This window comes from Ostrea edulis, chromosome 1 (genome assembly GCF_947568905.1).
Source record: "Ostrea edulis chromosome 1, xbOstEdul1.1, whole genome shotgun sequence".
In the NCBI taxonomy this organism is placed as follows: Eukaryota; Metazoa; Mollusca; class Bivalvia; order Ostreida; family Ostreidae; genus Ostrea; species Ostrea edulis.
In genome coordinates, this window is record NC_079164.1 from 74,668,595 (window position 1) to 74,692,320 (window position 23,726).

General features: G+C 34.8%; 1 protein-coding gene across 6 annotated transcripts in view; it reads left to right on the forward strand.

The window, feature by feature from the left end:
- LOC125681461 (tyrosine-protein phosphatase non-receptor type 11-like) overlaps positions 1-22,577 on the forward strand; it is a 38,673-nt gene extending 16,096 nt beyond the window's left edge. For 5 of the 6 annotated variants that reach the window (XM_056160439.1, XM_048921603.2, XM_056160446.1 and 2 more), the window contains 14 exons: positions 344-466; positions 2,349-2,543; positions 3,083-3,251; positions 3,489-3,605; positions 7,545-7,661; positions 9,454-9,550; positions 11,394-11,473; positions 12,215-12,364; positions 13,337-13,504; positions 14,476-14,630; positions 15,149-15,216; positions 18,367-18,518; positions 19,210-19,349; positions 20,044-22,577. In XM_056160439.1, the coding sequence (XP_056016414.1) occupies positions 344-466; positions 2,349-2,543; positions 3,083-3,251; positions 3,489-3,605; positions 7,545-7,661; positions 9,454-9,550; positions 11,394-11,473; positions 12,215-12,364; positions 13,337-13,504; positions 14,476-14,630; positions 15,149-15,216; positions 18,367-18,518; positions 19,210-19,349; positions 20,044-20,107 (1,795 nt within the window). In that variant the 3' untranslated portion in view covers positions 20,108-22,577. Of the gene's footprint in view, positions 1-343; positions 467-2,348; positions 2,544-3,082; positions 3,252-3,488; positions 3,606-7,544; positions 7,662-9,453; positions 9,551-11,393; positions 11,474-12,214; positions 12,365-13,336; positions 13,505-14,475; positions 14,631-15,148; positions 16,137-18,008; positions 18,086-18,366; positions 18,519-19,209; positions 19,350-20,043 lie in introns of those variants that run through there. The other variant, XR_008801913.1, reaches the window with a different exon arrangement.
- Positions 22,578-23,726: the final 1,149 nt, after the last annotated feature.

The following is a 23,726-nucleotide window of genomic DNA, read 5'->3' on the forward strand; positions in this document are numbered from 1 at the left end:
AATTTTAAATTTGGAATTAGAAAGTGGTTAAGTATGAGAACAGAAAGTAATGTTCATGATATCTTGATTCGAAATGAAAAGAATGGGATTCATTTTATGAGACAAAATTTTGAATATTTTGTGAAGTATTTGTATGTACACCAGATGGTTTTAGCTTCTGGATTTGATCAAATGATTTCGTGACATGTGCTTAAATAAAATGTTATTTGCTCTTTTTAGGACACTTATTAACATTAAACCTCCTCCTATGTGTAACAAATTTCTTCACTATTAAATGTATTATTCACTGATTTTTGTCAAATGACAATGGAGTTGATTGAAAGACTGCTTGATGACATTGTAGATGGTTTCATCCCCACATTTCGGGTGTGAAGGCTGAGGAGTTACTAAAGGAGCGGGGTTACGATGGCAGCTTTCTAGCTCGGCACAGCACAAGTAGTCCTAGTGATTTCACGCTCTCCGTCAGGTAAGTCTGCCATGGTCTTCTGGTATTTATATATGCATAAAATTTGCTTAATCTGATTTAAATCATAACTGATTTTAAAACAAAAAAAATCTTACTGTTCCACACTTGTAAACATAGAAGTCCTTAATCTCACGTAATGTAGATTAACCTACCTAGATTGGAATTAAGCAGCGAAGATTTGGAAAGTGAGTTGAAAGTCCAAACTTCATTTTTTCCCTGTATTTTAGCCTCAAACCCTTGGATATCTTTGAAAGTTTTTTCTTGGCTCCATTGAATTCAAAATAATGAGATTTGACTACACATAAAAAAAAATTGAAGTTGATACATGTACCATTGAAAATAGTTTTTTTTTTGTATGGAATAGTAGATGAAAGCATAGTGTTATAAAAAAAAAATTAAAAATTTATTATCATCTAAGCTGTCAATGCATGATACTCAAATTCAATGGGTCTAGAATTCAAAATAAGAAAATATTTGAATGTTTTTTAAAAAATTAATTAATTAATTATAAGGAAGACAATGTACATTAGATGAGGAATAGATGAAGTATGAATATTAAAGGATATGGAATGAAGTGGGTGACAATATATATTCAATTTACAAAGTTGGTAAGCAGAAGAGCCCTCAATACGAGCTGTTTCCTGTACTGTCCTGTAGATTTAATTTCTCCGCCGGCAATTTCAAATTGACTTCCTGTCAGTATGTGTTAGCCTGGGACGGGGTTATATGAAAGGATATAGTCAGATGGAGAGGGATGATGAAGTTAGAAACACACTTAACTAGTTGTTAAAACTCACCAATTTTAGTGATGAATTTTTACTGTGTTAGATAAAGTAAGGGTATGATAAAATTAGAAAGGTAGACTAATGCAATTACAGGTATTCCTCAAATGCATCCCCTTAACTGAATTCAGATATTATTATGAATTAACAGGTATATGATATTCTGTCACTTCTTGGTATAAAAAGCATATTAAGAAAAAACTTTAGAATTCCTTGCTGACCATATTTGGAAATCTCTGACTTAAAGTTTTATTATTTTCTGCTGCTCCATATTTCCTCAGAAATCTTAGTTCAGAAAGTAGCAAGTCCTGGATATTTGATGTTAAGTGTGGTGGCCCAATGGTTTCCATCTCCATTGTCAGATAGCTCTATTGATAGAGGTTCAGGGGGGTCAAATCCTGGTCGTATTCTTCTCCTCCTGCTATGTGTTTGGTGTTGCAGACCTATCTTGTTCCCAGAATTGAAAGAGGGGACAGATCATGGAATAATGTCTTGGAGACATGAAGACAATTTAAAAGGAGGAGGAATGTGGTGGTCAGATATGTTTGATTTCCCATGCAGCGATGCCAAATAGTGTTTTATTGTAGGACACTTATCCAGAGATTCAATCTAGTGACCATATTTCCCCCTTTTTTGCTGCACATGAACAGACCTACATTTCATATAAAGCACTTTTCTTAATTGACATTCAAAAATGAGATTCCTATCTAATGGCCATATTTTATTTTATCTGCAACTTTAAAAAAAAAGATTGTATCACTGCATGATTAAATATTTACACCCCAAAAAAAGCATGATTGAGAGATCATCCCAAGTACGGAAGTCTCCTTGTACAAAGTCTCTCTTACATGTACCAGCATAGCAAAGTTACTTACTACATGCACTGATCAAAAAAACAAAAAAAGCACCAGAAACAAGGTCATCTAGAGTTACTAGAACAAGTGCATGATATGCCAAAGAAATTAAAAGCTAGATTTACATTGTGTAAATGACAGCCCTTATATCAGATATTAAAGCAGAGAAAGAATCAAATATCATATTTGTAATAATAATCTTAATTTAGGAACAACTAGTGATGTTTTTGGTCTTTATCTACACAGGAGAAAAACTGAGGTGACCCACATAAAGATACAAAACAATGGTGAGTATTATGATCTCTATGGAGGGGAGAAATTTGCTACTCTGGCAGAACTGGTGCAGTATTACATGGAAAATCAGGGGCAGCTCAAGGAGAGGAATGGAGTGGTGATAGAGCTCAAATATCCCCTCAACTCAGAAGACCCTACCACAGAAAGGTCTGTAGAAGAAGTATTTCAAAAATAGTGTAAAAGCGCTATATTTATTATTGCTAAGTAATTAAAATGTTGCATGCTGTGTTGAGCTCTACATACTTGGGACTAATGGTTAAGACAGGCATCAGTCTGAAATTTCTTGTACATATTACCTGGTAGCTGCAGGACAGTAGCTCTTTGGAAATATAATGGGATAGATCAGATTACTAGTCTTTCCCATTCTCCCCCCCCCCCCCCCCCCCCCCATTTTTTCCCCAGAGAGCTACAGTTTTGCAGTTAATATACATGTTACAGTTCTGCAGTTAATACACATGTTACAGTTCTGCAGTTGATATACATGTTACAGTTCTGCAGCTAATATACATGTTTGTTAGCAATGGTAAATGAGTCCAGTCTTGTACAAAGTCATGGATGATAAAGTTTGAATTGTTGGACATTTTAGTACATGTAATACATATGTTCATGTATACCTAAAATGAATTTTGAATCAGGTGATATATATTGTGGTAAAAAAAAAATTAATGAGCACTTTTCTGTCTTAGATGGTTCCATGGCCATATATCTGGGAAAGAGGCAGAAAAGGTGCTTGTGGAGAAAGGAAAAAATGGTAGCTATTTAGTCAGGGAGAGTCAGAGCAAACCGGGAGATTTTGTCTTGTCGGTGAGGACAGAAGACAAAGTGACACATGTCATGATCTGCTTCCACGATAAAGTGAGTTTGAAATATCACAAAAAACATTGACCACAAGTGGATTCAAAGTATACATGTATGTTATTGAAATTAGATGCACAAAGGACACTGAAAATCTAAAATCTTTTAAAATTAAAGGATCACAAATACGGATTTCTGCTTTACAGTTTATTAATTTGTGTTGACCATGATAAATTGTGATATCTTGGTGTATTACCAGATATTTTCAATTTGTGATATATTGTTCTTGTTCAACAGGATGAAACATATGATGTTGGTGGTGGAGAGAAATTCAAAAGTTTGACAGATCTCGTGGAGCATTATAAAAAGAATCCCATGGTGGAAAAACTTGGAACTGTGGTGCATTTAAAAACTGTAAGTGTTCGAGACAGAAATCGTATTTCAGGCAGATCTACTTAGAATTTTTGGAACAGGTTTTTAAAAATAGAAAATGTCAGTTGTAACATAGCAGAGAATTATATGTCCTTGATTTGGTGTCCAGAACTTTAAACGTGGAAATTTTGCACCAAGTTATTTTTGTACAATGGACATTGCTCCTTTATTGCACTCTACATACATTTTAATGCACATCACAATTGGTCCAGCTGGTTCCAATAAAGACAAAAGGAAGTAATGTATATATACAATGTATGCTATTTTGAGATGTACCAATAATGTGTCATGACAAGGAGGCTTTGAACAAACTTAACATTACAACATAATAATCATAATGATAACATGGGTAAGTAAACACCTGTGGAGGTAAACTTCCTCCTAGAAAATAATCCATTCTGTCCTGGTTACTGACATCCATTAAAACTCCATTTCTTAAAACTTCTGATATTCTTCCAAGTCTTATCATTGATTATTGATTAAGTTTGGTTGGGTAAACAATTGAGACTTTTCCTTCAGTGGGAGGGAAAGACTTTGTGAAATTGAGAAAATGCTTGGGAAATCTCCATATGAATCAGTAAAACTTGCGTTTAAGTGAGTAAAGCTTAAATCAGTGTGTTATGAATAGAAGTAGTGAAGACATAAATAGTTAATATCTTTCTTTTTTCCAGACTGATCTAGTAAAGACCACAATTAGTCAGATAATTCCCAAACACAGTCACTGTGAATCATTTAACAATTTCTTTCCTGCATTCAAGTGGTAACACGACAGTAAATACTTTTCTCTATCATTGTAGATATGTTTGACATATTTTTAAGCAATAAATTTCCTGGATGTTTTGTAATGTTGACTTAACACACCCATAAAATGACAGTTTTTATGGTATTGTATTGCATGCTGATTAAAGTGAAATCTGCTGTAATAATATTAAGTTAGTATGAAATTGCTGATCTCAAGTGAGCTTTTCTGATCACCATTTGTCTCCGTCTGTCCATCAGTTTGTCCATAAACTTTTAACATTTTCTTCTTCCCCACAATCGCAGGGCTAATGTCAACCAAATTTGCCACAAAGCATGCTTGGATAAAGATAATTTAAGAAGTGCCACACCCTTTTAAAGTGAAGATAATTAAAAATTAGTGAAAATTTTGTGGCATGTTTTAAAAAAAATCACAAGACCAATTTCAATCAAACTTAATATGAATCATTTATGGGTAAAGGGAATTCAAGTTTGTTCAAATGAGGTGCCATGCTCCTTCTCAAAGGGGAGATAATCAAGAAAATGCAAAAATAGGGTAAGGTCATTTAAAAATCTTCTCAAGAACCACTGGGCCAGAGAAGTTAAAATGAACATGAAAGTTTCTGGATATAGAATAGATTTAAGTTTGTTTAAATCATGGCCTCCAGGGGTAGGGTGAGGATCAAAGTTTTACACATGAATGTATAGGAAAATCTTTTTAAAAAATTCTCAGGAACCACTGAGCCGGAAAAGTTTAAATTTGCATGAATGCTTCCTAACATACAATAGATTCAAGCTTGTTCAAATCATGACACCTCCCTTTATTGGGTGTAAGGTGGGGCCACAATAGGAGATCAAATTTTTATATGGGAATATGGAGAAACAATTTTAAAAAATCTTTTCAAGAACAAAATGGCCATGATTAGTCATATCTATATGCAAACATTTTCGAGGTAGTGCAATTTCAAGTTTGTTCAATTCAGAGGTACGGTGGGAACACAATTAAAGATATGTGGGAATATTCAGGAAAATACTTAAAACAAATTCTTTTCAAAAGTAGCAGGGCCATACTTCATCATCAAAATGCAAACGTTCCAAGTTGTATGGATTTATTTTCACCTTGTGACCTTAACCTTGGAATTCAATCTACTTTTAAAGAAAACCTAATCTAGGCCCCTGAACTATTTAAGGTAGGGCTCTCATATTTTTTATATGATACCTTATGGCAAGACCTTTCTTTTGATACCATGATGTTTGACCTTGTGATCTTGACCTTTGATTTTCACCCAAATTTCAAAATTTTCAACTTTGTGCAACTAGTTGTGAAGGAGATGTAGTATCACTAATAATATGTCTAATAATATGTGTGTGAGTGTGTGTGCAAGATTGTGGGCAAGATTCAAAGAGAACCATTAAACTGATGATAATCACAGTTTGCATATTACTTCTTTAACATTGAATAAGGAAGAACCCTATTGATTTTCAAGGTCACTTATGAAATATTTGGAGGGCTAACTTCGTGTATTTTGGCATTTTTTAAAAGTAGTATGTGCATAAATCTTTAGGCATTGCGTATTATTTTCTAACTTGAATTTGCAAGTGTCTAAACAGTGCAGAAGTTAACTTTTGACTTTCATAATTTTTACAACATACATTTTGAGGACTTATCATAAAGTTTGTGTGTATGTTGCAGTATAACTAAATGTTAGCATACATTAATCTTCATGCATTCTTCAGTATTTTGAAATCTTAAGTGATATTAGTCAACAGAAAATTATATGACGTTTCATAAAACATTGATATTTTTTTTAGAGCATCACAGTTACAGCTCGTACTGATAAGTTGTCACAAATCATAGACCTCTTAGTGCATCAATAAAATGTTTAGTATCCATCTGTATGTCGATAAAATCTCATTCTGTGATACAAAAAACTTATTCAGAGAGAGAGAGAGAGTTACTTTGTAAATTCATAACACATCTGGACTAATTTGAAACTAAACCTAACTCATATTTCATATTAGTAGTCCTTGTGACAATGCCTTTCTTTGAAAGTTTTTGACCTCATTTCCTTAACCTTGGATTTCGACCTACTTTTTTAAAAAAGTGACCAAAGCAATAGCTCTTGAACTGTTTAAGGTAAGGCCTTCATATTTTGTAAATGACAAGACCTTACATTTCATACCATGGTTTTTGACAATGTTACCTTGTATCATGGTTATGCTGTGATCTTTTTGGGCTATGTTAGGGCCACAACATGGGGTCAAAATTTTACCCAGAAATAAAGATTTTTAAAAATTTGTAAAAAAAAAAAAAAAAAAAAAAAAAAAAAAAAAATCACAACAGCATGGCCAAGTTGACTCAGGTGAGCAATGTGGCCCATGGACCTTGTGTGCTATATAGATTGAATGCACAAAACTTTACCAAATTCATTATATTTTATTTGTGATATGTTGCAAATTGGGCCACACCCAATGAATTCTCATTTATTAATAACTTTTGAGTGTAGATACACATGTTGTCAGCTAACTGAGAACTAGATAAATGCTTCCTTGTTTTTTGGGGGTTTTTTTTTTTTGTAAACTTACTTTATTTCACATACTATGTTTATATCCTAGACAATAATCTGTTCACAAGTACCTCTGACTCAATACAGTGAAAAGAGTTATTTCCCTTCCTTTGACTGGGAGCCAAGAAAAATCTAGATTTTTCTCCTCGGGAAGCTCATGAATACCTTACAATCAATATTTCAGAGAATTGTCAGTAAATTTTGAGCATTTAAGTAACAGAAGTATGATAATTCTATGTGAAAATTGCCAAACTTACATGTAGCTTGCATGTATGTACATAATAAGTCATAAAACCTAATGGGGAATATGAAGCGTATTTCCACAAAGTGTTGTCCAAGAGACTCGTAAACTTTATACACTGTATTATATACACAGGCACTTTATCAAACATATATAGAATAACCAAAAAATGAATTACATGCTTACTGATTGGTATAAAATGTGCAGGTACTTTGTAAGAACAGAACTTATGTTTGGGCAAGAGAAAGAAAACATGGCAAAAAATGTTTAGAATAGACATATTGAGGTATATGATGAACTTGTACATACATGTTAAAGAAGCTGACAAGCACTTCAGGAAATAGCTTATTGGTTGTTTTTTTTTCTATCCTCTAGCCTTTTAATGCCACAAGAATTTCTGCATCTGGTTTGGAAAACCGAGTCAAGCAGTTAGAGAAAGAGAAAGACAGTGCCAACACGAAAAGCAAAGGTGGATTCTGGGATGAATTTGAGGTAAACTCCTATACAGTTATTTCATGGAGATTTTCTATTTTGTCTACAAGCAAACATTATGGATCAGAATTAATATTCTACTGAGTGGCAACAATGTAGTAGTGGTCATTTTTCAGTTTATAACACCAACTTGGTGAAGGTATGGAATGCTGGAATATTAAGGAAGCATAACACATTTAATGGTCATGGATGTAAAGTGTAAGATACATATATATAATGTAATGGTATTAGAAATGAAAATCAGAAGAGTATATCTCATTTAGTGAAATACTGCTTTTTTGATATAAATCACTGTTCTAAAAATTAAAATCATTTGCAAGACCTGCTGATCTGTAGATTAGCAGCCTAAACTAATGACAAAGAGTGTGAGACATTGAATCACGACAAAGTCCAGCTTATATTTACTGCAATTTAGGAGTTATAATTATCCAGTATTTTGTAAGGCACTCATGACAGTATCATGTGAAGTTGATACATGTATTTAAGTGACATAAAACATAATGTCTTATGATAGAGCTGAGAAAACGACATCGATGTCTGTTCATTACTATTGATGGCACATCCTCCTTAAACCTTGTAAGCAACCAATACTATTCAAACATCACTGTAAAGTACTGATTTTTTTACTATGCTTTACTCGCCATCAAACAAAAATATTGATAAATTGTGATGAACAGTGTAAGAGGAGAGCGTCGTACATTTTGCCTGTGGTGTGAGATGATGAATTTATGAGCTGAAATGATTCGCCGAAATATTGATACTGATTAGTATCAATGCTCAGTTCAATGGTCGATTTTATGGACTCAATTTTTGTTTTGATACTATTTGAAAAATCAGGTTAGGATAAATAATTTGAACTCTGTATGTATTATTTTTACATGCATGAGGAACCAAATGTTGGCTGAAAATGCCCAGGCTGTTGTTAGCCGTGACTCTTGACACAAACAATTATGAACTTAAACAATTTAAACTACTGAACCCTACAGTATCTTACTGTGTGGAAACGTTTTGATTGTGACAGAATCTTTGGAATTAAATCTTTCTTCAATGTAATTACTTGTTTCTTCTATGAAATACATTGTATTGAAAATATTGAATTGTGCCACAAATATTGCAATCGTATCGTGAAGGGGTGTATTGTTTCAGTCTGGAATTGGATGTGTAATTGATTTTATATATGCATTTGTGACATACATGTACTACCTTTCAAAATAGAGTTATTAGTCACGAAGGACAGATTAAATTAAAACAACCATCACTCTCGTGTTGTAGTGGTTTTAATAGCTCACTTTGTTAGATCCTGAAATTAAAGTATGTGTGATGAATTGTACAGCCAGTCCTGAGAGTCATCTGCTACTGTGCATCACTTCTTCTGACATGTAGTACAGGAGGAAATGAACATAACAGCTGCAGAATTATGCGAGATATAAGTCTTGTGAAGGTTTATATCAGTGTAGATAATTCTCCACCTTTAAGACTCGTCTTCCCACAATCTTTGTCCATTTAATTACCGTAGCAAGACACAAATTTAGCAATTTCTCTTTAGAAATGAGTATGTATATTTAGTGAGAGATAATTTTAGCGACTTTATAATTCCAGGAAAGATAACTTTTACTTCGGATATGGAGTAAATTGTTAGCGATATTCAATTTGAGCGATCTCATTAATCTCGATAAAAATGCCGAAATTAAATCCTCACTGAAAGTTCTGCTTCTGTGGTATATCCTTTTGTTTCCTTGGCAAACATTAAAATACTTCAACTTTGAAGAATGTGTTTGGATTTATTTTTCAGCAATTACAACAGATGGAAGTCCGTCATTTGTACAGTAGGAAAGAGGGGCAGAGGATAGAGAACAAACCTCGAAACAGATACAAGAATATCTTGCCATGTAAGATGCTTTATAATATTCATCAGTTATTCAGTAGACATTGTGTTGTATATCGGGCCAAAGAATCCTTCACTTAATTGTCATCAAACTTGTAAGTCTGTGGGGGCTCTACTGTGTGTGTATGCAGGATTCTGTACAAGTTGTAAGTCTGTGGGGACTCTCTACTGTGTGTGTATGCAGGATTCTGTACAAGTTGTAAGTCTGTGGGGGCTCTACTGTGTGTGTATGCAGGATTCTGTACAAGTTGTAAGTCTGTGGGGACTCTCTACTGTGTGTGTATGCAGGATTCTGTACAAGTTGTAAGTCTGTGGGGGCTCTACTGTGTGTGTATGCAGGATTCTGTACAAGTTGTAAGTCTGTGGGGGGCTTTCTACTGTGTGTGTATGCAGGATTCTGTACAAGTTGTAAGTCTGTGGGGGGCTTTCTACTGTGTGTGTATGCAGGATTCTGTACAAGTTGTAAGTCTGTGGGGGGCTTTCTACTGTGTGTGTACGCAGGATTCTGTACAAGTTGCAAGTCTGTGGGGGCTCTACTGTGTGTGTACGCAGGATTCTGTACAAGTTGTAAGTCTGTGGGGGCTCTCTACTGTGTGTGTACGCTGGATTCTGTACAAGTTGTAAGTCTGTGGGGGGCTCTCTACTGTGTGTGTACGCAGGATTCTGAACAAGTTGCAAGTCTGTGGGGGCTCTACTGTGTGTGTACGCAGGATTCTGTACAAGTTGTAAGTCTGTGGGGACTCTCTACTGTGTGTGTACGCAGGATTCTGTACAAGTTGTAAGTCTGTAGGGGGCTTTCTACTGTGTGTGTATGCAGGATTCTGTACAAGTTGTAAGTCTGTAGGGGGCTTTCTACTGTGTGTGTATGCAGGATTCTGTACAAGTTGTAAGTCTGTAGGGGGCTTTCTACTGTGTGTGTATGCAGGATTCTGTACAAGTTGTAAGTCTGTGGGGGCTCTTAAGTCTGTGGGGACTCTCTACTGTGTGTGTACGCAGGATTCTGTACAAGTTGTAAGTCTGTGGGGGCTCTACTGTGTGTGTATGCAGGATTCTGTACAAGTTGTAAGTCTGTGGGGACTCTCTACTGTGTGTGTATGCAGGATTCTGTACAAGTTGTAAGTCTGCGGGGGCTCTCTACTGTGTGTGTATGCAGGATTCTGTACAAGTTGTAAGTCTGTGGGGGGCTTTCTACTGTGTGTGTATGCAGGATTCTGTACAAGTTGTAAGTCTGTGGGGGCTCTCTACTGTGTGTGTATGCAGGATTCTGTACAAGTAGTAAGTCTGTGGGGGGCTTTCTACTGTGTGTGTACGCAGGATTCTGTACAAGTTGTAAGTCTGTGGGGGCTCTCTACTGTGTGTGTACGCAGGATTCTGTACAAGTTGTAAGTCTGTGGGGGCTCTACTGTGTGTGTACGCAGGATTCTGTACAAGTTGTAAGTCTGGGGGCTTTCTACTGTGTGTGTATGCAGGATTCTGTACAAGTTGTAAGTCTGTGGGGGCTCTACTGTGTGTGTACGCAGGATTTGTACAAGTTGTAAGTCTGTGGGGGCTCTCTACTGTGTGTGTATGTCGGATTCTGTACAAGTTGAAACTGATTTTTAAACAAATTCTGTACATTGTCAAGTTGTAACTTGTGCAAGTCAAATTTAGATGGGTTATAATTTTTGTTTTTTGTATTGTACAAGTCTTATCGTACATAACAATTAAAGAGTTTATAACTCAAAATGAACTACTTGTACAGTACTGTTTTCTGTCTCAATAATTGGGGAAAATTAAAGTTGATCTACATGTAGACAGAAAGAGCATTACATTTAAAACCTTAGAAATACTTGTGATTTCTTTTTCAGTTGATCACACACGAGTTGTATTGAAGGATGGGGATCCAAATGTCATAGGATCTGACTATATAAATGCCAACTTCATCACAGTACGTAATGGGAAAATTCAATATTATTGCTAATCTCATTCTCAAGTGCTGCAAATGCAGTTTATTTAACAACTGTGCACATTTCAAAATTGTTTTACATCTCTGAACTGGTTTTGCAGCCAATGAAGAAATAAATTTCAGTTTTGAGAATACATGAGGATATGAAGTGCAAAGCTTCTCACTGGAATACTTCTCATGTTCACAAGCTTCTCAATGGAATACTTCTCATGTTAACAAGCTTCTCACTGGAATACTTCTCATGTTAACAAGCTTCTCACTGGAATACTTCTCATGTTAACAAGCTTCTCACTGGAATACTTCTCATGTTAACAAGCTTCTCACTGGAATACTTCTCATGTTAACAAGCTTCTCACAGAAATACTTCTCATATTAACAAGCGCTTCATGAAAAGTATGCCGTCATGAAGCGAGGCACTTCATACCCTCATGTATATTCAAAAATGACAATTATTTCTTATATTTACATTCTACTTTAATTGCTGTCAGAATTACCAGGCATTAAAATAAATGCATTATATTTATCTGTATGTGTGCACGCTTTGTTTACAACTGCAACACATCCGTTCAAACTTGCAGAAATGGTATCTTGCATTGATATGGTGGGATCTGTAGATTTACAAACTTTATAGGAGAATGTTATGATAACATGATTACAGTATGTAATTGACAATTAAGATTTGTCTATAATACATATATTAAGAACCTGAGGGTGTATTGTTAGATGGATGAAGACTCGGCCGAACCAAACAAGAAGAGTTTTATAGCAACACAGGGTTGTCTCCCTGGAACTGTCAGCGATTTCTGGAGAATGATCTGGCAGGAAAACACCAGTGTCATTGTCATGACAACAAAAGAAGTGGAGAGAGGGAAGGTATGGCTGTTTATTTTTGTATGATTGCTTCCTGTTCGAAGTCTTAAGAAGTTTATTTTTGATTATTATTGGTTCTATAAATAATGTTCGTGATTGTATCCCCTCCCCTTACCTCTCCCAAAAGGGAGATCCCCTACCTCTTCCAAAAGGGAGATAATTAGGAAAAAGATGATATAGACAGGAGGGGGTGTTTTAAAAATCTCAAGAACTACTGATCAGAAAATTACTGTAAATCAACTCTTATTTGCAAATCAATGCTTGGAAATTCAATCACACAGCAGTTTTACAGAACTATATCACAGTTTTGTATTAAGTGGTTGTTCTTATGCAGTTAAAGTATATCATTGAGGGAGTTGGCAAGATTCCAATTTCCAGAAGCCAGGGCAATTTCCTGAAGCAATGGTATCTTGTTAACTCCCTCAATGATTATAATTTAACTGTTTTATTATGCCGATACAAATTGAAAATATAAATAACAAATGTTTAAATCATCAAACCCTGTGGTTGAAGTTGTGACCATATTCAATCACTGAATCAGTGTTGTTGTTTGTAAAATTAGAAATGACATGCTGCACATCGTGATTTTTATTGGCTGAAAAACAATGGAGAGCATTTCGGGTCTTTTTCTATATTCCAAAGTAAAATCTTGAGGATTACGGATAACAGGGAATTATTGACTAACACACTTCAGAATGGGAATTAGTCCCACATCTAACGATCAATTTTATGTAGTGAAAAATGAGTATAGGTATGATAATTTGATATAAGATTGATGGATTATGTACTAAAGTCTTCACTCCAGGAAGGGGCAAATACTGCAATAGTTAAAGTCCTGTGAAGATTTCAACTGTGTTTTTGCGTTGAGATTTATATGAGTGACAGTTCTCGGTATTTTTGTGTTTAAATTTATATGAGTGACAATTCTCCATATTTTTGTGTTGAGATTTACATGAGTGACAATTCTCCACCTAGGTTAAAGCTGTGAGGTACTGGCCCTCTCCTGATGACCCTGATGATATTTTAGAAAGAATGTTTGAGACCTATGATGGGAAAATATTTGTCAAATTCATCTCTCAAAAGAATGAGTCGGATTACATCATCAGGGAACTGGAAGTCTGGAAAATTAACAAGGACAACAAGGTAATAGAGTGACAGTGATGGTCAAGGTGTGTAACTCTAGATGTAACAAGGTAATAGAGTGACAGTGATGGTCAGGGTGTGTAACTCTAGATGTAACAAGGTAATAGAGTGACAGTGATGGTCAAGGTGTGTAACTCTAGATGTAACAAGGTAATAGAGTGACAGTGATGGTCAGGGTGTGTAGCTCTAGATGTAACAAGGTAATAGAGTGACAGTGATGGTCAGGGTGTGTAACTCTAGATGTAACAAGGTAATAGAGTGACAGTGATGGTCAGGGTGTGTAACTCTAGATGTAACAAGGTAATAGAGTGACAGTGATGGTCAAGGTGTGTAACTCTAGATGTAACAAGGTAATAGAGTGACAGTGATGGTCAGGGTGTGTAACTCTAGATGTAACAAGGTAATAGAGTGACAGTGATGGTCGAAGTGTGTAACTCTAGATGTAACAAGGTAATAGAGTGACAGTGATGGTCAGGGTGTGTAACTCTATCAAAGGTATGGTATCATTTTAAGATATGTAAGAGTTGTCACATGGTCTTCAACTGTGTGTGTCCTAAAACAAAAGGGTAACACAGGAAGCCTTGCAATTACCCATTTGGGTTCTTTATTGATGAATGGTTTATGCATTTAGAGAACTCTTTTATTGTCTATGGTTAAAAGATAATATAATTATATTGACCCCCTGCATAAGTCTGCTCTATAACTGTTGTGAATATGATAAGGATAATCAGGTCAACACCAAATTACTACTGTCCATGAAGTTGATGATGGTAATGAATGTTATGCTTATTGCAACTTTGATATTGGAAATCCATTGTAGTGTATTCAATGATTGTGAAAATTATCACACTCATTGAGTAAAAAAAAAAAAAAACCCACCAACATTCATATAGTTTCCATACAAATTTACAAAGTCTTTTTTCATCCCCCAAAGTCACCACTTAGAGTCATCAAGTGCCCGTCTTTTTCAGAGGGAGGAGACCAGACCCGTGTTTCAGTTCCACTTTCTGACCTGGCCTGACTATGGTGTACCCAGTGACCCAGGCTGTGTCCTCAACTTCCTCAATGTGGTCAATGCCCAGCAAGAGAAGATCAAGGATGCTGGTCCTATTGTAGTTCACTGCAGGTACTGATCAATGTAGAATTGTTTTTTAGGTCACCTGAGTCAATCAGGGATGACCCACTGCTATCAGTCTGCATCCATCATCATGCGTCCATTGTGCGTTAACAACTGAACATTTTTAACTTCTTAATAACTACACATCCAATTTTTTTCAAATTTGGCATGAATCATCAATTTGGGACATAAGTTATAAATTTCAGGATTCCTGAATTCCTGGGGCCTTAGGGTCAAGGCAAAAACTGCCAAAAATTGGCAAATTTTCAAACAATCTTATTCTCTACAACATAACATCTGTAAGAAAAACTAAATGCATAGTGATGTACATGTAAAACAAAATATAGCTGGGGTATGGTGAGGCCAAATTAGGGGATCAAAGTTTTACATTGAAGTATATAGGAAAAATCTTCTCAACAATAACAACAGGACCGTGGATACTCATATTAATATGCAAGCATCATTTAGGAAAAGTTGATCATTGCTTATGTATCGGAATAAAATGTAGCTGATGTTTTGCTTTGTAGTGCTGGCATTGGTCGAACAGGGACTTTCATCGTTATAGACATAATACTCAACCAGATCAAGATGTATGGTAAGTCGCTGATAAGGAAATGCTTTCTTTTGCTTTTTAAACGAGAAATGAAGGTTGCAAACATTGCAGAGAAAAGGCATAACCTGCTATCAAAGGTTGTGCATTTTTTCTGTTATGTTTGTGACCTTCATATCCCATTTAAGGAGGTACTCTACATCATCATAATGGCTGACTTCCTTTAAAAACATGGATGAAAAAATCAATATTAGCAATATTTGAATTTCCCTTTTCAATTTGAATACCTACCCGAGTAGCTCAGTAGATTAGCATACCGATTGCTGACCTGTAGGTCGCAGGTTCGATTCCAGCAGGGGTTTTAATTTTTTTAAAGATTACTTTCTACTAAAACTGTATTATTTGACAAAATAAGTAAATTTGAAAATTTTAATTTCAAAATATTGTTGTACATATCCTCCACTTTTCATCTACATCAAATTTCTCTGGTGTAGCATACCTCCTTGACACATTAAAGAAAGGTATTTTATTATTTATGATTTTCTTTATTTTCTATATAAATACTTTCAAGTACGTAAAATATAAATACTATTGACCTCCAAGTTATTTAAATGTAACAGCTGAAAATCACCTGATCATGACTCGTCTCCATATTTTATAATCATTTCGATATTTGAACAATGATAAATGGAAATAGTCCAAGAAGGACAAACTCTAAACTCATAAAGTAAACCGTCATAAAGTACAGGTATAAGCATTATTTATTTTCCTAAATTCAAAGAAAAGGTGAATAGTAAACAGTAAAACTTATTTTGAAACGATTTCAAAAATGCCGTGAAATAGGTTGCAAAGTTCATGATATGTATATATTTACACATGGACAGAAGACACTAAAAAATTATCTTTTTAGATTGAAACAAAATGTGTTTTCATAGTTGCAAATGACAAGCAATAGATTTCAATAGGTCTTTCCGAAAACGTGAGTTATCTCTCTTTGTATTCTTACATTTAGTGTGAATATGACAACTTCCGGGTAGTAACACAGTCAGACTGCGCATATATTATATATATAGTTATATTAGTATGGGCGCTGTTCAAAATCGAGAACAGTTGAAATCATTTGTACGAGAGAGTAAGAAAATGTTAATGGAAAAAAAGAAGAAGAATCGAGTCGGGAGTGATTTTCGGGGGGAGGGGGGATTTTAAAAATTAAATTGGAAATCACCCAGACATTCATTTGTTTACATATGTCTCCAATAACGACTGACATAATTATTTTGTAGCAATTTTTTTTTATTATAGATATTTAAAACGTCGAGTGTCTGTGGTGAGAAGATCTTGCATACATGTAAAATGCCCCCCCCCCCCTCTTTTCAAAATAAAAAAAATCAATTAAATTAGGAAATCAACGCTTTCATTGTTTTATCAGGGCTAAATTTATTCCACCACCACCAATCGACTCTTTCAAAAATAAACCAGATTGCAATCATTGGGTAACTTTCTCCAAAGTACCTGGACGTGCAAATCATTTTGTACACTGCAGCATGAAGCTAGGATTGTTAATATCAACTGATATGTTTAAAATGCAGTAAAATAGGTAACTAAATAATATTTTTTATTAATTTTGTTGAATATTGCTAGACTGATATAAATTATTTTTCATAGACCTGTGTGATCCCGGAGGGGGGGGGGGGGTGTATTCTCAAATGTACTCTCCGGGGGATAGGTAAGTTTTACCCCCCCCCCCCCCCCCCCCCCCCCTAATACAATGCTTTTGACATCTCTGTATCTTCCCTCTTTTATTCGTTTTAGCCCCCTTGAAATCTACTTGATTATGTATAGGCACGTATCGCGTCATAAAAGAAATTGCAATGACAAATTTAGACACCCCCTTTATCCACAAATTTACAAAATAATTTGAGTAAAACTCCAAATATTTTACTCAAAATGGCTGTATTTTCAGGTACATACTCTTGCCGACTATAAATTCAGGGTGTTCAATTATACGTTATTTTATTTTCAAAGCATTGCATGTCTAAATGTCAGTTTAAAGATGGTTTGTGACGACGAATTTCTTTATGGTTATACTTGTATTTGAAACTGTATAAAATTTGTGGGCAGACAGCTGGAAATCTGTCAGTGGCCTCTGTTTCATTTACAAGTAGGCCAACAGGCTGGGTTAAATTTTACTCACCAATCGAAGGAGATGAACATTTTCAGAATCCAGATGTGTCAGTCCGACATACCTAGACGTACATCGTGGCAGAACTTTCATCACTGAATGTACATGTACTACATTGATATTGAACAAGTAACTTCTGATATTTTATTATAAATCTGACTGTATTAAAACACGGGCTAAAGATCCTGAGGAAACGTATGCAATATATGATATATACTAATTTTAGTTATAAAACACGTGAAATCCTGGAAAATGGGGGGGGGGGGGGGTTGTTAGTTAGAATAATCTTACTGCGTCTCGGGACAGGCCCGTCGTAGGAAATTACATCAGTTTAACGATAGAACATCCTATCGGAGAGGGGGGGGGGGGGGTGTCCTCCTCTACTTACAACATTAATTTTCTATCATTTTTACAGACGAAGTTGGTTATTTTCATGTGTATGAAGTAAACCTATGCAATGAGATCTTTTATTAACGTTAACATATTTGTTGGCGTGATTGCTGTAAAATTATACAGCAATATATATGCGGCCTTCTGCACTGTTGATAATGGCGCTTCTCGAATATACTACCCGGAAGTCTTAAACTACTGTTACGCAAGCGTACTACGTTCCGGATCAAGGAAAGATAACTCATGTTTTCGGATTGGCCTATAGAAATAAAACAGAATACACACAATATAAAGTAAATAAATTCTTGGAAAATAAGTTGGACATTTAGTTTTTGAAAGAAATGGAGAAGATGAGGACAGACGATAAGAAAAAAGTTCTGAATGAGTCGAGGAGATTTCCTCTATGAATTGTAGTTATATTTAGCCTGGCAGTACAATGTGTCTGGGAGATTTCCTCTGTGAATTGTAGCTATATTTAGCCTGGCAGAACAATGTGTCTGGGAGATTTCCTCTATGAATTGTAGCTATATTTAGCCTGGTAGTACAATGTGTCTGGGAGATTTCCTCTGTGAATTGTAGCTATATTTAGCCTGGCAGTACAATGTGTCTGGGTTTTTGTACAGGTCTGGAGTGTGAAATTGACATCCAGAAGACGATACAGATGGTGAGGTCACAGAGATCAGGCATGGTGCAGACTGAGGCACAGTACAAATTTGTCTATATGGCTGTGCTGCACTACCTGGAAACTGAGCAACAGCGCAAACGGGCAGAAGAAGTATGTACCAGGGTTTGTTAGAATGAGTCATTTAACAGTAGTCTTTAATATTTAGTAGTATGAGGTACTGCTTTGCCAATACTTGACCCTGAAAAGATTTAAGCTTCAGAAGGACTATTAAAAATGGAATTCTTTTCCCATAATGTAAATGTCCTTATGAGATCTTTTCCCACGATTTAAAAATACAAGGTCTGCAGAGTGTGTGATAAAAAAGCATCCTGCTATCAATCATGTATTTTACGTCTGTGATAACACAGCATCCTGCTATCGATCATGTATTTTATGTCTGATAACACAGCATCCTGTTGTAATGCTTGTATAGTATGTGTATGACATAATTTGGACAAATTTCTCATATTTTTTTGAGAAGGCGAGATAAGGAACAATTTCATCACAAGTGCTGCTTTAGAAAAAAGGACAAACACTTGTGTCAAGCATACAACATGATATTGATATATACATGTAATGTTCAAACTATGTAAATATCCTTTTGCTTAGCACTGTGCTCTCAATTTTGAATGTAGAAAATACTTCACATTGGCAAAACTCTTTTAGTCAATTTTGAACAAATTATAGCATGACTGGCGTATATTTGACATCTTAATTAAAGAAATTCACAGATACAGAGAGAAGTGCTGGTACAATAAATTTGAAATAGTTTGTGTTAACTTTAAAACAATGCATATTGTAGCAATCTGTGGGCAGGGAATACACAAACATACGATACACAGCCAACATGGAGTCTGCTAACAAGTCCCTGTCTGCCAGTACTAAAGCAGCCCCGCCACCCTTACAGCAGTCCTCAAGGCGAAAGGAAAAGGATCTACCCAAGTAAGACCTTCTATAAAATTATTTCATCAAGTGCAGATCCAGGAATTGTGGTTAGGGGGCACAACATTATGAGGCAGGGGGTCTGGGGGCAAAGCTCCTGGATTTTACAGATTTTATAGGGCTTGAAATATGTTTCCTATCTACTAATTTTTACTATTTTCTGTTATTTTTTATAAGAAGAAATTAATAAAATGATGCAAATTTTAAGGGTTTTTGGAAGTTTTTTTTTAAAAATTATTGCTTTAATCGTTTACATTTTTCTAAACAAGAGACCATGATTTACCTTAAATTTGGGGGGGGGGGGGGGGGGGGGGGCACTGGCTGTTTCCCCTTTTAAATCCGCCACTGTTCCTCCTGTAACATTTACTGCTGTTTCTACATAGAATGAAGAAAATTTGATTTTCAAGCAATTTTAGCTTTGCTCTTCATATCGTTTGATCTGATGATCCGCTCCTGTCAACTTGATGTGATCCGACTCATCAGATCTAGTTACTGTAGTGATGATATAATAAGTATCGCATGAACAGATATGAAATTATGTCCTTTTCAAGTCTTGGTTTTGCGGACCATACAAATATTTAGATGCGGTGCACTGTTTTTGAAACTATTACAGTATTTACCTTGTGACATTCTTAAACTTTTAAATTTTCGGACAAAAGAATCATGGTAAAGAAATTGATACATTTTTTTTCAGACTGCCACCAGCAGAAGATGCTAGACAGATCTACCAAAACATAGGCTCTGTGGGATCAAAATAGCGGATCTGTCATTCTACAGGTCAAAGTGGCTTCTCAGTAGCAGTGAAACTGCCATGTGATAAAAGTCAGAAGTGAATCGTTCCTCATACGTCATTTATCATCAAACTGATGAAAAACAAGCAGGTCTTTACTTGACTCAAGTCTACAACTGTGTATTTTCTTGACATTTTTCCAATGCAGAAAATATGCTTTCTTCAGATCAGTCTCAGCTGGCAAATATGCCATGATATATATATAAGATTGAAGACTTAGCATGTAATTGTGCTACTGAATCCAGATATGTTTACATGTTTGTATATAATAGTGCATCAGAGGTGAATTTGAAGCATTTTCATCCAGCCGCTGTTGTAATCCACAGAAAGGTTCAGCATTTGTTTTTGTCGAAAAAAATTCTATGTTGCAGATCTTTTCTAATTAATGATAGGTTGATAAAAATATATGGAATAGGTCACGTGTACAAATGCAATTTACTTTAAAAATATTGATGATTCCAGTTAATGTCAAATATTACTATAAGTGATGAAAATTTCATATGTAATAGTGTATATACATTGTGGTTTTTTTTTTAAGATTCAAAATACATGTATTCATAATTTTGAGAGTGGGGTGTCAAATATTGTGCTGCAATGAAAGAAAAAAATCTGTTTTTAAGTTTTGGCTTTTTATTTGGATATGAATTGGCTGATCGTAATTTAAAATTGAATGTGGAGACATGTTATATTACTGTTACTTATGTACATTTTAAATGTTTGATGTTATACAATTCCTTTGTCAAAATATGGTTATATTGTGTGTGTTATTTATATATTGTTTTCACTATACATGTACTTGTGCTACTAGAAAGAATTGCTTTTGGTATAATTTGGTGTATTTTTTTTTTTTTTTAGAGATCCTCTTCTGTTTTCTCCATGCCCTAACCCCTACTAGTTTTGTCTCAGACTGATATCTTACAATGGTCTTTCATAGGAAAGAGTTAACAGCTGATGAAAAAAGTTGCATGTATTTTGACAAATTGGAAATAACTCATTTTACCCATGTAACTTGTAAGTACAACTAGTATTAATATATTAATCAAACTTTAAAAGCTTTCAATTTTTGTCTGAAATTGTTGAAGACATATGTCATCATTTAGTACTATCATAAGATTTTTTGTGATCCTATTTTGCTGAATTCTGAAACAGATCTTCATCCACATTGTCTGTTAAACAGAGGTTATCTAAAAAAAGAGGGAGAGAGAAAAAGAAAAACTAGATACATTTGGTATGGATTTGGGTATATAGGTTTGCTTGCAGTAAATGAAAATTAGCTGTAGCTGCATTTGTTAATACCTGATTGAAATAATAGGCTTTCAAGTTTGTGCTTGGTCTCTTTTTTACGTAGTGGGTTTTTTTATATAGAGATTACAAACACCATGCTGCTGATTACTAAGAGATACATGTAAAGTGAAAGTAAAGCCAGGAATCTTATAGAGGCTGCTGATTACTAAGAGATACATGTAAAGTGAAAGTAAAGCCAGGAATCTTGTAGAGGCTGCTGAATACTAAGATACAATATTGTAGGATACATTTGAAATGAAAGTAAACCCAGGAATCGCCCACTAATAATTCAGTAACTGGCCAAAATTGTAAAATCATGCAATTCTGGCATTTTATGAAGATCACCACGTACAGTATATCTCTGTCTTAAAAAGATTTCTTAAGATATTTCATTCATAATTTTTTCACAGCAACAGGGTTGGAAGAGATATAGTAATTTAACTATGAAAGATGATGTGGGATAATGTGAAAAAGCATGCTTAGCTCTACTTGAAGATACACTGGTACATTGGGTTTGCTTGAAATTGCAAGTGCCCGTGTTGCAAGGGGATGTTCCCCTTCATGGAGTCCTTGATTTCCATTGCTTTGGAGAATTATCCTAGATTACTTGTAAAATTTGAAAGCACACAAAAGAATGAAATTGTAGATATGTAAAATAATTCCCATTTTTTTGTATATGTGTTCATTTGTAATCACATGATAAAAATGGCAGTAAATTATATGTACTTAGTAATTTCAAGGGAAGTAATATATGACTTATATTTGATGGTTCAATAAATCTGTTATATTTCAATTGTTGCATCAGGTAATTTACGTGTACATATTTTCTTGCATATTAAGAACACTATGTCAATTGTTAATACCTGTTTAATATATAAGTTGTTGGGCTATATTACATGTTACTTGCTTTTGGGATATAGACAGAAACTCTCGTTGAAATTTACTGATATTAAAGAAAATTCGGGGAATATTCCCACTTTCACTTCCAAATTGTATTTAATGTTAAATTCATGCTTTGAAATGATTTAGTGTGACTACTGTTGTCTAAACAGAAATGGTGTCTATTTCATTGCTTCAAAAATTGTCTTGTGATTTTGAGTTTGTCACCATCTGTCACTACTTATATCATCAATAAATGTTACATTGAAGTAGTAGAACTTATTTAACTTTTTTATTCTTAGGTCACCTGAGTCACTCAGGTGGCCTGTTGCTTCTGTTTTTGTCCATCGCAGTTAGTCGTGTGTCAGTCACAACTTTTGAGCATTTTCAGCTTCTTCTCTGGTATGGATGAACCAATTTCAACTACCAAAATTCAAGACTATAGGGTGGGGCTAGGTTTGTCCTGTACTTTGTCTATTGAATCTGCAGTAGAAAATCCTTACTACTGGACATCAAGTAGACAAACTTTCGATGATTATAATGAGCGACATAAAATTAATGACCCCCGGTTTCAGGCCTCGGGATGGGGCTTAGTTGATCATACATGTATAATGAAAATGCAATATACTTCTGTAGTTTAGATAATCTTTACTCTTGGAAACCAAGCAGTCAAACTATATTTGCATGATTATAATGAGCAATGTGAGATTTTAGGCCCCAAGGTGGACCTTAGTTGATCATATGTTGAAAATTTAGTATGTGTTAGAAAATCCTATTTACTCCTGAACCACTATTGCCATTAACTGTTCTGCATTTCTTCAATAAAATAATATTAAACAAAAAGTTTTCTTTTGAAAAAGAATTCATTGGCGAGTTTCATTCAACAATTGATCTTGTAGAACTCGAATAGATATATGTAATTGCATTTTTCTGTGATATGATAAAACTTGCTCTCCTCTACATGAAGTGTAAATTATTATGTATGATGGTTATACCAATACATCTATCATCTAGTATAAGTATGAAAATGGAGAAGCATAAAAAGGTAATGCAATGATTTCTAAAGATCAATAGTGTGCATACACACATGGCCATTAAGGCTCTCTTCAAATAAATTGATGATATCAACAAGGGATTGGATGCACGCCACAATTCAATTGAAGAGAGCAATAATTCAATTTGTGTGTGCAATAATCAAATTATTGCTCTCTTCAGTTGAAAGAATATTAATTCAATTAGTGTGCACAATAATTCTTTTAGAGAGAGTAACTATCTAATCAGAGATATCCTCAGTTCAACATATCCACAATTGAATTAATGATTTTTTAGCTCACCTGAGCTGAAAGCTCAAGTGAGCTTTTCTGGTTGTCCATTGTCTGGAAACTTTTTACATCTTCAGAACCACTGGGCCAATTTTAACCAAA